Source organism: Sorex araneus, chromosome X (assembly GCF_027595985.1).
Source record: "Sorex araneus isolate mSorAra2 chromosome X, mSorAra2.pri, whole genome shotgun sequence".
Classification (NCBI taxonomy): Eukaryota; Metazoa; Chordata; class Mammalia; order Eulipotyphla; family Soricidae; genus Sorex; species Sorex araneus.
In genome coordinates, this window is record NC_073313.1 from 228,652,759 (window position 1) to 228,668,803 (window position 16,045).

The window sequence follows — 16,045 nt, forward strand, 5'->3', positions numbered from 1 at the left end:
ACTACAAAGAGCAACTGACAAAAATCATTCTGGCTCTATGCACACATTATGAGACTGCAAGAAATAGTTAAACTTGCTCCATTATAACCATTTCTTCAAAGCGCTCTGAGGGTCCCATAAAGACTGTCACTTTGCAGTTATCTAAGTCTTCCTCTAACCTGCTCCTCCCTCCCAATTCAATATGTTGGAAGTCCTGCCCCTTAGGATTGCTTCCCTAGTTTCCCTTTGCTTCATCTCACTGTGTGAGGCATTTTTTCCTGTAGTCTTTATCCTCCACCCCTACCCTTCCCTTTGGTTATTGTTGTTGCTATAATGATCAGGAGCTATACATATACCCAGCAGTGGTACTGGTACACTTTTTAGTTGTGGACTTGTTGGGAGACACATGCCAGAGATTAGCTTCAGTGTTTACACACATACAGCTGCAAAGCTCTCCAGGGTTGCACTCCTTTAGTTGCAGTACTTGCACATGTGATTGTAAGAGGTCACATTCTTTGAATTTTGGTTCTCACACGGCTCTGGTTAAATGCTCTCCAGACGTCACTGTTATGCTTTATAAAGGTGTTGCAGTTGCACTGCCTGGCTGTGGAATTGCTAGGTACAAACTAATGAGCAACCAGGATCATAATCAGTACATGTGGCCATACCAAATTACTGCACCTCACCACCACCAAGTGCCCAGGTTTGCTACCACTGTCCTTATGTAACTTCTAGTCTACTCTTTTCTTTCCCCCCTCTCATTCACTGCTAGGTAATCTCAGTTTTTTAATCAAAAGCCAAGGGTTTGCCATTATTCTATATTGTCAAATCCTTTAACAAGGATTAAGTTTAAAGAAGATTAGTTTAATGAGAAACCTACTTCAAAATATCCTATAAATCAACAGAAAGAAGGAGCACAATAGTTTTTACACTTAGTGGTTTTCCAAATTATCTTGATTACTAGTTTTTCTAATATCTAAGAACTAAATACATTTCAATAATATACTTAAATCTTTTTACATCCAGATAGTAAAATATTTGATTATAGAATGATTATATTTCTATAACAAAGACATTTACCTCATGGACCCAAAGACGTTTAATCACTTCTTTGGTTTCTGCTGTTTCTGGCCTTGACAAACACACACCCTGTATGACTCTGGAGAAATCCCGGAGGTTGAACAAGTAGTGAGATTTAGCTGGAGTAGGCAAGAGATTCTTCATTGCTTCTTTATACAGAGTCATTGTACCATTTACAATTTGTGTTGTCAAATCTAGAAAGTCTTCTGGAAATTTATAACTGAATTTTTAAGTAAAAAAAATTAGCAAATATAGAATGAGGATACTTAAGTAACATTTAGGAAGATTAGCATAGAGGTTTTCTTCTGAGTAAATCAACTTATTTATTTTATAAGATTATCTTTGATATAAAGTATAATTTTATCTCTTGAGAAAGAAAGATTTTGACTTATTTAAAAACTACTTTCCAGTCATTACTTTGTATCCTCAAACCCCGAAACTTTCTATGTAGGACTGACTACATGTCGATAAAATCCTTGAAAGAACACTGGTAAATATATATTTTCAGAAAGGGAACTAAGAAATCAAGGATATAGAAAAAGAAGGAATAAGAATCCTTAAAGTCAAGAAATGAGCCAGAATGAAAAAGGAAACAGCATTATTAGGGTAGAGAAAACCCAGGGAAAGAATATCTATTCAGCATTTTTTTTAAACTTTTGGCATAATGCAGAACCAGCTCTGGCCTCCTCCTTTATCCTCACTAGAAAGGGCAAGTAATGACAATTGCTTTAGGGTTGGCATCAAGAAGCCAAAGCCTGTGCTGCTCTGATCTACTTTACTCCTTTACTTCTCACCTCTTGAGGAGAAGAAATGAGAGTCCAGAGTTAGTGAGGAATGGCTCCCCAGCTAAGAATAGCCGAGGCTACTCAGGTGCACAGTTATTCTAGAGGATATCAAAGTCACAGATAAACTTGTCATATCTTTGTAGTAACAAGTACACAAGGTGGTAAAAGAATTAAATATCAATAATTTATACTACTTGGTAGAAAACATTGTAAGGATTTCTAGGCTAGAATACAAGACCAGATTTTAAAAGAGAGAGAACAGGGCCTGGAGTGATAGCACAGCGGGTAGGGCGTTTGTCTTGCATGCGGCCGACCTGGGTTCGATTCCCAGCATCCCATATGGTCCCCTGAGAACCGCCAGGGGTAATTCCTGAGTGAAGAGCCAGGAGTAACCCCTGTGCATCGCCGGGTGTGACCCAAAAACCAAAAAAAAAAAAAAAAAAGAGAGAGAGAGAGAACAATACTCTAACAGTAATTCCTTCTGTGTTATGCTCAAAAGGGTTTCATATCCCCCTCATGAAACAAACTGTAAATAACTTACCATGTTTTTAAATGCCAATTTAAAATTCTAGAGAAGATAGTAAACATGGACTTGTCACTAAATTCATTGATTGTTATAATATTGAAATGTCTCATGTATCGAGGAGTTACTGGATTTCGACCACCACCTAAATATTAAAAAGGAAAACTTTCAATGATAATTTTCAAATATAATATGGTGTTTTATCTAGTATTTTCTACATCAAGCAAAAAAAATCAAAAATATCTTGAAAGATGGATTAATTCATAGCACACAGAAAATGTAAGAACAATCAATTGGATATTCCTAACCTCAAAACAGGTTTCCTCTAACCTGAAATTTCTTTTAGAATTATTATCTGAATGAATTAAACTAATTAAACATAATGGGGTTGAGGTTTTACTACCAAAGGGAATCAGAATGGACAGCAAGCAACTGGACACTACTTTCTCCATGACTCATGGTTCAGGGCTTTAAAGTATAAGCATCCTTATTACTACAAAACTTTGATATATATCATGTACTATTAACATGAAATAATATTACTATGCAATGTAAATTACAATGTAAACAATATTTAAATTACTCTGGTAAACCTGATTAACCTTACAATCCCCCAACATGGCTAAAGTTCAGTACAACTTTGACATTAACCTATTTCTTTCCGATATTTTGAAATTAATCTTCTAAGAACAGTCAACATGGTTCATGTGGCTACTTCACTGTGTGCTTGCATTTTTTTAATTTGGGGGATTATCTAACTTCTATAATGTAATGATTATATTCCAACTGTCAGGGTCTCATAACTAACTTAAAATGCAATAAATCATTTTATAATGTCAATCGATGATATCATTTTAAAATAAACAAAAAGCATTTGATTTTTAGAGGAGGGTTTAGAAGTGTCCAGGCAGTGCCTCGATGACCATGTAGTACCGGGGATCAAATCTTGATCAGCTGAATAGAAGCCAAGTACCTTAACCACTGCGCTCTCACTCTCTGGCTCTAGCATTTGATTTTTAAAGAGATTAAATTATGAAATTTGGGTAAAGACACCATTAATAAGCAACATTATAAATCACAATAATAACTTTAAGTGATTTTAACTGTTTCATTTCTCTAATACATATTTTGCAAAACATTCAGGTTTGTGGATGGGTTTTTCTGTTTGTTTAAGAGCAGACAAATCGAGGAAGCCGAGCAGGAAGCGAGCCTGGCGGCCGTGCTTTCCTGGGGAAGCAGCAGCCCGCGGGGCCCGCCTCCATGGGGTGTTGAAAAATCTCCACTAGTGCATTTGGAAGACTGAATGGATTAAACATGAAGAGCTTGAAAGCGAAGTTCAGGAAGAGTGATGTAATTGGGACGTCCCTTGGAGACCCCGCCCAACGTGGAGAAGCCTTTCCCCCGCCCCCTGCCCGCGGTCTGGTGCTCCCTCCGAAGCCCTAGCCCTGCCTGGCACCTTTCAGCCACCCACCAACCGGCCCTGACGCGCCCACCCCCCTATTCTCCAGGTAATTCTGACGTCCCTTGGGCAACATGATTTACAGCAGTTTTCATATTACTACTTTATATTTGCAATGCTACTGTACCACCAAACTACCAATAACCCTCCACCACTGTCTCAAAGTCCCTATTTTACAGGCTTATATAGACTTTAGTATACAAAATATTTGTGAAATTTATGCTGAATAATATTGAAAGCATTGACAAGATGGCACAAGGGTTAAGGCAACTGCTGTTATGCAGTTTTCTGATTTTATTTCTGGCACCATATGGTTCCCAAGCACATCTGGGTATGACCCTAAACTCCTCCTCCTCCCTTCCCGCCCAAATTCAGATATTGAAAAAATCTTGATAAACAAAAATAAGTGATTATAAAAAATTTTAAAATACCATATTTCAGAAGAAGAAATTAAAATTAGAAATTGAGCTTCCATATGATCCAGCAATATCACTTCTGAGAATATACCCTGAATAGCCCATAAATAATGCAAAAAGGCCATCTGGACTTCTATTTTCATTGCAACACTATTCACAATAGTCAGAATCATCTAGAAACAACCTTTGTGCCCAAGAGCAGATGATTGAATAAAGGATCTATGGTACACTTATAATGGAATACTATGCAGCCACCATGATTGGAAGTTTCACAAATTTGGGGAGGAGGAAAGTTAAGGCAGAGGTATGACAATGTATGACAATGATTGATGGAAATGATCACTCTGGACAAGAACTGAGTGTTGAGAGGAGATAAAGGGATATACATGGTAACTTTTCCACATTATGATAAACTTTTAGCAAACCATAATGCTCAAAGAGAAAGAAGAGAGAGTGAAACATAAGGAGAACAAGACGCAGAGAGAGAGAGAGAGAGAAATAGAGAGAGATAAAAGAGTGTCTGCCAAAGAATCAGTCTGGTGGCGGGTGGGGGGGGGAAGAAAACTGGGGACACTGGTGGAGGGAAATGTACACAGGTGAGTGAATGTATATTGGAACACTGTGTGACTAAAACCAAATAATGAACAACTTTGTAACTGTCTGTGTATCTCATGGTGATTCAATTTAAAAACATTTTTTAAGTCTAGTTAAGTTGGATCAACTATTTTAGATATTTCAGAGTATTAAATTTCCCCTACACAAAGATTCCTTTGAGTTTATAAATTTTTATTAAAAAAATTAAAGTATCATTAAGACTAATTCTTGGGCTATATCTTGTTTAAATTCCCCTTAATAGCCTAGATAAGTCCAGGGATTTACTAGAAAGGCACTTCACTAGGATAGAAGAAAAATGATATCTGAAGCCGAGACATTTTATTCAGCTGAAACATTAATAAATGAAGTAGAACTGCCATCAGGGCTTCCAGGTATTCAGAATGCAGGAACAGGCAATGGGGAGAAATATCACAGCAGATGGGAGAAAAAGCAATTTGTAAGAATTGGGGAGAGACTGGTCTCAACCAAGGCCATCCTTTTAACAATGTTGATGGTTGTGGAATACTCTTTTCGGGCACAACACATACCCACAGTAAACATATACAAAACCTGCAAGTCGAATTACTCAAGTGAGTTCCTCTATCTCTCTCTAAAGAACTCTCTTTTTTTCTTTTCTTAGAAAACAGAGACTATTACTGGAAAGTAGTAGAGAAAGAAATTCCCCAGAATGGGAGGAACTCATTATAGGACTAAGTCAAGTATAACTTGTTTTGTGAGATTTTTTTTCTTAAAAAAAAATAGGAAAACTGGGTCTTTGTGTTTCTTTTAAAAAAATCAATAACTTTGTAAATCACATTTCTTTATTTTTTTCCAAAATTTTGTTTTATTAAAGCACCATGAGTTACAAAATTATTCATAGTTGGGTTTATTACTTACAATGTTCCATTACTAATCCCACCATCTGTGTCAACTTCCCTCCAGTGAGCTTTTTAGACACAACTAGAATAATTTTCCAAATGAATTATCACAAACTCAGAAAATGTACCTGGAGGTCCCATAGCACACAAGATTTGTATGTCCACTAGTTTAATCATAGAACAATCTTTTAGGTCATACCAATTCCAGTGATCTAACCACTGTCTAAGTAATTCAATGGGAGGTTGGGCACCATATACCTCCCGAGCAGGCATATTGACATCATCTACAAAGACAACCTGAGAACAAAGGAAAAAAAGGTATTAGAAAATGATAACACCTTAATATGTTACCATATTGTATAAATAATGTTGAGGCAAAGAATTCGATTATTTTCTCATAAGAGTATGTTTTTAAGAAGTGATGCTTTCTTTTGTTTGTTTTGTTTTAGGGCCACACCTAGTGATGCTCGTGGATTTCTCCTAGCTCTGAGCTCCGGAATTACAGCTGACAGGTCATGGGGACCATATGGGTTTCTGAGGACCGAACCCAGATCTTCAGCTTCAGAAGTGATGATTTCTTCTCAAATCAAGAACAACACTGAGCACTCATGCTTCTAAGGTTAGTGATGGATTTTCACTACTAACCTTTATAGATTAATAGCTAAGGAACCATTAGTACTTTTATTTATCATTTTGCCTTCTCTTTTTTCTTATACAATTTCAATACATTAAAATTAGTGAAAGGGTGCTAATTTTAAATGATTATAACCTCTAAATAGTGAAGGTGAGGCTAAGATGGCAGAGGAACCCAGCTAAGTTTATTGACAACAGGGTTGTTTTAAAAAACAAAAGAAAATGCTAAACTAGAAGAACAAAGCAACAAAGACTGTAATAATAAAAAAAAATCTTGTGTGTGTGTGTGGGGTGGAGAACACATATGACTGTACTCAGGGTTTACTTCTGGCTATGTTCTTAGGAATCACTCCTGGCAGGGCTTGCTATACCATGAACTCCTGTTAGCTGCATGAAAGCAAGCACCCACTGATGTACTATCTCTCCAGCCTTAAGGAAAAAAATCTTAATGAGAGAACTAGTAGTTAGATCATTTACCAAATCAATATTCTGGTATGTCTGTTTTCCTTATTTTCACAATGTTCATGAATAGGACCATTGCTGATCCTATGTATAGGAAAAGAGATCTATTACCATTTGTTTTCCCAAAGGTGGACCAAAAACTCCTTTTCTTCTTTTGTCCAGTTTAGACATGATAATATTCTGAGTTTGAGATGCTGTGGTTTGTGCTGAGAAGTTAATGAGCAGAGGTCTGTAGGTTTCTTTATTGAGTTGATTTAAAAGAAAATTCTGTAACAGGACATAATGAAATGAGCCAGAGTAGGAATTATATTTAGACATTTCAAAATGATCTCGAAGCAACATTCTTGAAAGTCTTTTTTAAAATTTAAAATGTAAAGTCTTTAATAAAAATTTAAACACAGTGTCCTGATAATGTAAAAAGATTAAACCAGGGGTTGGAGCAATAGCACATCAGGTAAGGTGTTTGACTTCATGTGGCCGACCCGGGTTCAATTCCCAGCATCCCATATGGTCCCCCAAGCACCGCCAGGAGTAATTCCTGAGTGCATGAGCCAGGAGTAACCCCTGTGCAATGCTGGGTGTGACCCAAAAAGCAAAAACAGAAAAAAGAATAGTTGCTGAAGACAAAGCCTTTTTCATTTGTGCTCACATTAAATTCAACCCAAGCAACAAATTTCCCAGGTCAAAAAAAAAAAAAAACCAACAAAAATCACTCACAAAATTGAGGATATCCTTTGCATTTTATTTTGTTATTATTTTTCTACTTGATAGGTTATAAATATTTTTATAGTTCATTATGCTTCTGGACTGGAGCAATAGCACAATGGGTAGGGAGTTTGCCTTGCACGCGACCGACCTGGGTTCGATTCCTCGATTCCTCCATCCCTCTTGGAGAGCCTGGAAGCTATCAAGAGTATCTCACCCGAACGGCAGAGCCTGGCAAGCTACCTGTGGTGTATTCGATATACCAAAAACAGTAACAACAAGTCTCACAATGGAGACATTACTGGTGACTGCTCAAGCAAATTGATGAACAATGGGATGACAGTGCTACAGTGCTACCACTGGGTTTGGCCAAAAACAAACAAATGCCCTACCCGCTGTGCTATAGCTCCAGTCGCTACAGCAACTATCCTTAATCACAACAATTCTCTATTCCTTAACTTCTAATGTGGAAGGTTCCTTCACACTTTATGTGCTACGTTCTGTCTACTTCTTGCCCTCGGGCTGGATAATGAGTAGGGCCAGAGGAAGAGCAGCCAAGATCTAGTTCATCAGCACTGCTGAGGTTTTCTCATTCCTTGTTCTGAGTGGAACAGACAAGCAATTTCTTTAGCTACTTCACAATAACAAATGCATTGCATGATTCTCTAACCTAAATCATACTGCTACTTTCGAGGGCAGTGAGGGGTCGGGCCACATGAAGTGGTGCTCAGAGTTTATTCTAGGTTCTGTGCTCAGAGATTATTCCTGGCAACGCTTATGGGACTCATATCCGGTATTAGTAATTGAATCAGCTGACTATAAGGCAAGAGACTTAACCCCCGTACTATCGCTCTGACCCATGTTCATATATTTTATTAATGGATCACCTCATTTTGTGTATAGTCATCTAGAAGGCACTTCCAAGAGGGCTCATACTCACAAAATAGGGCTCCACACTATTCAGTTGATCTTGGAGAAATCTGTAATTTATTTGCCATGTGAAATAATTACTGCTCATTTACTACTAGTTCCATTCATGTATCTGTCTTTAAAAATCTGAAACTAGAAGCATGAACTGATCTTTGATCAACATAGATACCCAAAATTCCAGAGATGATTGGTTGTATAAAACAACCATGATGTGGACATTATCTGCTATAGCAACTGGAATTACCTTAACACAAAACAGGTCTCAACCAAGAAATCATAATAAAAATAAATCTGATTACCACAGAGAAAAATTTCAGATATTAACTAAAAATAATTATAAAATTTAGTTATACTTCCCAAGAGATATAAAATTCTTTATCTTGAAGAAGTTATTCTTACTAAAACACCTAAACAGATGCGTCAACAATTTAATGGCTTAAAATTACATTATATTTAGTCAATTTTCTAAAATTACTAGGTAACTATATAAAAATTTTCTATAAGACCCAGATCAAATTTAATAGTGACAATTCCAGATAATTAAAAATAATATTCTTAGAAATATTATGCATATTAAATATGGAGTTTCATAATACTTACAATAATATAAGAACTCTTTCCAGTTCCTGTTGGTCCTACAAATAGTGAAGGCTTTTGATGAGTAGTCAACAAACTCATTAACATAGAGTATCGAATTGTGTCCAGAGTTGGTACAATGATTTCATTAAATTGTGCATCCTTAGAAATTGGAGGAGCCTCATCCAATTTTTTTATCCATGGTTCCCATCTTCCTATTCCCTAATAACAGGCAAATAAACTATGAATATTTTGCTGTAATATTCTTTTAAAAGCTCCATATTCGTATGACACTATGAAAAAAAACAAATCAGGAGCTACAACTCAGATATTTACACGTTTTCAGCCTTTAAAAAACTTGACCATGAGTTTAAAAACCAAACCTTTCATGTAAACTAAAGATAAACTGAGCTTTGTTATGAATTAATTGAAATGTCATACTGTGGTATTTTCAATACCTTATAATCAAGGAAGAGTTCAATCTACAAATTAGTAATTTTGATCCAATGCTAGATGCTTTCATGGTACTGAAACTAATCAATGCGATAAAAAGTAAAGAATTTTATTTAATAAATACTAGCCAGTGGGTAGGGCATTTATCTTGCACGCGGCTGACCTGGGTTCGATTCCTCCGTCCCTCTCAAAGAGCCCAGCAAGCTACCGAGAGTTTCCCAACCGCATGGCAGAGCCTGGCAAGCTACCCTTGGGGTATTTGATATGCCAAAAACAGTAACAAGTCTCTCAATGGAGATATTACTAGTGACATAACTATACACATTACTATATCAAGCAAATCGATGAACAATGGGACGACAGTGCTACAGTGCTACAGCCAATACAGAATTTTTGTTACCTAGGATGCTAACTGTATGTTGTTATATGATATTTATAAGAGACTTAAAACAACTGCTTATAATTTCAGACAGTATTTTTTAAAAATTTTAGTCAAAAAACAAAATTTACCTCCAACCATTTTAAGTGCACAAATCAGTAAAGTAAATTATATCAATTTTTTCTGCAATAAATCTCTAAAACAAATAAAACTTAATGAGATTAATATTAGAATTAACAATACATTGTATCTTTGTGTGCAGTTACTTACAAACTAATATTTGAATTTGATGTGACAATATAACAAAATTTTAAAAAAACTTACTAATTTTATTTCCTTAGAAAAACACTACTGATCCTACTTCCCTCTCTATTCTTAAAGAATCTAATTCAACTTCATCACATCATAACTCAGGCCACTCTTTACATCTTTCACATGTCCTCGAGCCCAGTTTCACTGAAGAAGCTACCAACTTAAAATATGCTATAGGTCTGTGGATCTTGACATACAACATTCCTTTCTTTTAAAGTACTAAGCGACTCTTCTGAAGTCACTTAGCAACTTATTGGGGATATTATTTTTTGTCATTTGGATTAGTATTGCATACATAATATACATTTGATAAAGTTGACTTATCTGTCTGAAAATTATAAGCAAAGAAATTTTTAGAATTTCAATTCTATGCTTACTAGAATTGATAAAGAATTATTGATCTTTCCATACTCTTTATAATCTTTTCAACTATGGATCTTTTGTTCCTATATAGGGAAGTAACAATTAACAAACAGAAAATCTGGAATAGACAATGTTTTAGAGACTATGTGATCCTGGGAAAATCATGTAATATCTCTGAGCCCAATTCTCTGATGTTACAGTCCCTATTTTGTTATGAAATAAAATAGAAATGACGCTGGGGGCCAATTTTGCATTACATTGTCTCCTGGGCCTTTATTGAGTGCAGGCCTGGAGGTCCCAAACAACACTGAGTGTACATAGCCCTGGAAACCCAAGGCACAGCTGGGCAACCCAGGCAATCCAGCACTGCAGGCCCTGAGCAGCACTGCATTCTCGGAGCCCTCACTGAACCACAAGCCTGGTTTGCTAATATTGCGGATAGGACCCCTGAACCTCCAGAGATTCACTTAAAAAACTTTCGGCAAATGAAAATCAAATAAATGATTGTGAAAAAGCTTAATAAACTGTACTCTGAAAATGCAGAATATTTCAAGTAACTTGAAAAATATTAACAAAGTTAAGATAGTTAAGATAGGTAAAAAATTTCTTCTGAGGTGTTTGGCAGTATATCTCAAGATCCATACTTAAAATATTACTTTTATGGGAATTTTCTGAAATACCAGCCCATATGGATTATGACTTTTGCACAGGAATATCTACCAGAGAACAACTAAAACATGAAACAGCTTGATGTCCATGACTAGTCAATTGCTATGGTCAATCTAGGTGACAGAATGTAGAAGTGCTTTAGAAAAATAGGTTTGCTAAAGGAACAGTAAGATCTATTTGCTGATGACTATACTTAGAGAACCCTAAAGCCTCTACCAAGAAGCTCCAAGAAACAACAGGCTTGTATAACAAAGACGCAGGCTATAAAATCAATACCCCAAAGTTCATGGCTATCCTATATGCAAATAATGAGAGAAAGAAAGTGATATGAAAAACAAATCCCATTCACAATCATGCGTCAGAAAATCAAATACCTTGGAAATCAGCCTAACTAAGGAGATAAATGACCGTTACAAAGAAAACTACAAAACACTACTTCAAGAAATAAAAGAGGATACAAAAAAATGGAAACACATCCCCTGCTCATGGATTGGGAGAATTAACATTGTCAAAATGGTAATAGTTCCCAAAGCATTATACAGATTCAATGCAATCCCTATATTGCATTGAAATTCTTCAAAGAAATTGATGAAACACTCCTGAAATTATTATGGAACAACAAGCCCCCATGAATAACTAAAGCAATTCTTGGGGAAAAAACATGGGATACATCACCTTCCCTGACCTCAAACTGTACTACAAAGCAGTAATAATTAAAACAGCATGGTATTGGAACAAAGACAGATCTGCAGACCAATGGAATAGAGTTGAATATCCTTACACACACCCTCAAATATAGGATCATCTAATCTTTGATAAGGGAGTGAGAAATATAAAGTAGAGCAAGGAAAACCTCTTTAACAAATGATGCTGGCAAAACTTAACAGCTACATGTAAAAAAAAAGTGCTCGGGCCTCTACCTAACACCATGCACAAAAGTCAGATAAGAATGAAATACATACCTCAACATCAGACCAGAATGCATAAGGTACACTGAAGAAAAGGTCAGCAAAACCCTCTACTACATTGACGCTAAAGGTATCTCCAAAGAGGAAATACTGACCAAGCAAGTGGAAGCAGAGATAAACAAATGAGAGACTATCTTAAACTAAGAAGCTTCTGCACCGCAAAAGAAACAGTGACCAGGATACAAAGACAGTCTACAGAATGGGAAAAGATATTCACTCAATACCCTTCTGATAGAGCTTAATATCAAGGATATACAAGGCACTGGTTGAACTCTACAAAAAGAAACATCCAATCCCCCAATCCCATCAGAAAATGGGGCAATGAAATGAACAGAAACTTTCTCAACAAAGAAATTCAAATGCTCAAAGGCACATGAAAAAATTATCTTCAGCACTAATCATCAGGGAGCAGATCAAAACAACAATGAGATATCAAAACAACACCACAGAGACTGGGACACATCCAAAAGAACATGAGAAACCAGTGTTGGTGTGGATGCGGGTTGAAAGAGACACTCCATCACTGTTAGTGGGAATGCCAACTGATCTAGCTTTTTTGGAAAACAACATGGACGTTTCACAAAATACTAGAAATTGAGCTCCCATTTGACCCAGTAAAACCACTTCTGGGAATATACCTGGGGGCCCAAAAACATAGAGCAGAAACACCACCTGCACTCTTATGTTCATTGCAGCACTATTCACCATAGCCAGAATCTGAAATTAACCTTAGTGCCCAAGAACAGACAATGGATAAAGAAACTATGGCACATCTACACAATGGAATACTATGCAGCTGTCAGGGAAAATGAAGTCATGAAATTTGCCTACAAAGGATGGAGATGGAGAGTATCACACTGAGTGAAATGAGTCATAAGGAAAGGGACAGATGTAGAATGACTGTATTAATTTATGGTATATAAAAATATATATTCTAGAAGAATATCCATGGCCAGGAAAAACAGGGGTTAGAAGGACTGGTCAGTGGTTGGAACTAACCACAAGTGTGTGTGGGACTGAGGGTAGGTAAGATAGAGAAGAGACAGCTATGAGAATAATAGCTGGAAATGATCATGCTGGATAAGATCTGCGGGTTAAAAATACGTAAGGGACGTTTTTGATAACCTTTCAGTATCAATATTGCAAACCACAATGCCCAAAAGGAGAGAGAGAAGAAGAAGAAGAAGAAGAAGAAGAAGAAGAAGAAGAAGAAGAAGAAGAAGAAGAAGAAGAAGAAGAAGAAGAAGAAGAAGAAGAAGAAGAAGAAGAAGAAGAAGAAGGAGGAGGAGGAGGAGGAGGAGGAGGAGGAGGAGGAGGAGGAGGAGAAGGAGGAGGAGGAGGTGGAGAGGAGGAGGAGGTGGAGGAGGAGGAGGAGAAGGAGGAGAAGAAGGAGAAAGAAGAGAAGGAGAAGGAGAAGAAGAAGAAGAGGAATAAGAAGAGGAATAATAATAATAATAATAAGAAGAAGAAGAAGAAGAAGAAGAAGAAGGAGGAGGAGGAGGAGGAGGAGGAGGAGGAAGAGGAGGAGGAGGAGGAGGAGGAGGAGGAGGAGGAGGAGAAGGTGATGGGAGGGAGCCTGGGGACACTGGTGCTGGAAAATGTACATTGGTGGAGAGATGGGTGTTGGAATATTGTATGACTGAATTCCAGTCAGGAACAGCTTTGTAATAGTCTGAAAAAAATTTTAAAAAAACAGTGAGATAGAAAAGATAGTCCCTTTAAGGAAAGATATTCACAGTAACTACCCACTGTAGTTATTGTATAATACAAATTTCAGTCACATGTATACATATTAAATAATAAGTAATCCTAAACCTTTTACTCAATACAGTACTTAAAGGAGATGGGCATTGAGGACAAAGAGACGAGAGAAAGAGAGAGAGAGAGAGAGAGAGAGAGAGAGAGAGAGAGAAAGTGAAAGAGATAGAGTGAGAGAGAAAAATAGAGAAATTCTTCAGGTTTTATTATCTAATAATGTTGGGAAGTACTGAATTAACACTGGCCTAGCTGTATTTCTGCAGAACTTATTTAGAACCTGCAGTATTCTAACATTTATCCCAAATCTCCAAGAGGTGTCCTTGAATAAAATGTGTCTAGTTCTTGGCTAATTTCATAATGTGCAATTTTATTTAGAAGGTACAACTGATTTACTGGGCATTATTATCTCATTCAATGGGAAAAATATGACTCAGGGAGATTGGATAACAAGTTCAATGGTACACAGGCAGAAAGCAGCTTTAAGAAGATTCATACACAGGTGTGTCTGACCCAAAGGAAGTGTACTTGCTCTTCCCCCGACTACTTCTCAAGGCAAAATATGGTGGGGAAATGATTACAGAGTCATTATGTTCTGTGTATCTGGGTGGAGCCTGCCAGGACAGCAACTGCAAATCTTGTTTCAGAATCCTTACCTCAGTGATAAACTGATAATCATAAATTGTTTCGTTTTCAGGAAATGGAACTGTTAGTGCTTTTGTAGAAATTTCTTCAGTGCCACTCAGTATTTTATACCTTTCTCGAGTGATATCTGAAATTGGGCCATTCATTAGTTCTCGAAGAACCTTATTAAATCTCAATCGATCATCATCTTTACAAGAAGCGCCAATGGACCATATCAATGAAAAGATAAAAATGCCCTGCATGTGAGAGATAGGTTGATAGAGTACAATTAAAAAGCAACTTTAATCTATGTTGAAGCTTACACCAGATCAGCCATATTATATCTCTGAAAAATAATAAACTGTTACATAATAGTAGATTATTTTAGGATTTTCTAATATCAAATTGCCTGTTTTGTAAAATCTACCAGAGAAAATAATGCAATATAATGGATAAATTTGAGCCATAGTGAAACCTTAGGATAGGTAAATCAGAATAGTGTAATTAAATATCAAGACTCTGAATTTTTTAAAATTGATCTAGTTATTTATAAATATAAAATCTTATTTTAATAATAAATAATCAACATGCACTGTATATCTTAAATTCTATAACTTTAAAGTGGAAGTAATTAACATTCATTTATTTGTCAATTAAATAATTATCTGAGCAGTGATTGGTAATTAGAACTGTCAGTCTGCAAACTATCTTCACACTAAATTCAGGCAGAAGAAAGAGATTAGATGATATAACACAACACTAAATGAGATAATCTGGTTCTATCTTTTAAAATCAAATCCCCCTTTTAAGGTCAAATATAGCTGTCTTTACTATGTTTATAGCCACTGTGAACTTTACCTTGACTATTTTATCTGATAAACTGTCTCTCTGAAGATAACAAAAACTAAAATCAACTTGAAAATTTTAAATCAATTTATTCCATAAAATACAGTCAATAAGAATGTTTGATACATTAGAAAATACTACCTTTGGCAACACATAATCTTTTTTTAATTTTTAAAATTTTATTGAATCACTGTGAGATAGTTACAAGCTTTCATGTTTGGGTTACAATCTCATAATGATCAAACACCCATCCCTCCACCAGTGCACATTCCCCACCACCAATATCCCGAATATACCCCCCTTTCCCACCCTCCCCCTGCCTCTAGGTAGACAATATTCCTCATACTCTCTACTTTTGGGAATTATGCAACACATAATCTTTCATTAAAGAATATTCAAGGGCTATTAAACATTTTATCCATGTTTTAGATGGCAGTATGAAAACAAGCTATCATTAAAATATCTAGTCATATGTGGCAATAATGATATAAAAATATACCACATCTTTCCAACTTTCCAAAACAGATAGGCATCTACAAAAAATGTTTCCTACAATACATGAATATTTTTATAACACTGACACTGATCACATAAAATAGCACCTGTATCAAACTGTTTTTTTCCCTCCCTGTCCAGGTACTACCCATCATAAAACA

General features: G+C 36.2%; 1 protein-coding gene across 1 annotated transcript in view; it reads right to left on the reverse strand.

Moving 5' to 3' along the window:
- DNAH7 (dynein axonemal heavy chain 7) overlaps positions 1–16,045 on the reverse strand; it is a 270,230-nt gene that overhangs the window by 121,505 nt on the left and 132,680 nt on the right. Inside the window, exons 34-39 of the mRNA XM_055123217.1 lie at positions 14,576–14,800; positions 9,045–9,242; positions 6,921–7,076; positions 5,843–6,011; positions 2,386–2,512; positions 1,060–1,279 (exon numbers count right to left, since the gene is read on the reverse strand). Of these exons, the coding sequence (XP_054979192.1) occupies positions 1,060–1,279; positions 2,386–2,512; positions 5,843–6,011; positions 6,921–7,076; positions 9,045–9,242; positions 14,576–14,800 (1,095 nt within the window). The remainder of the gene's footprint in view (positions 1–1,059; positions 1,280–2,385; positions 2,513–5,842; positions 6,012–6,920; positions 7,077–9,044; positions 9,243–14,575; positions 14,801–16,045) is intronic.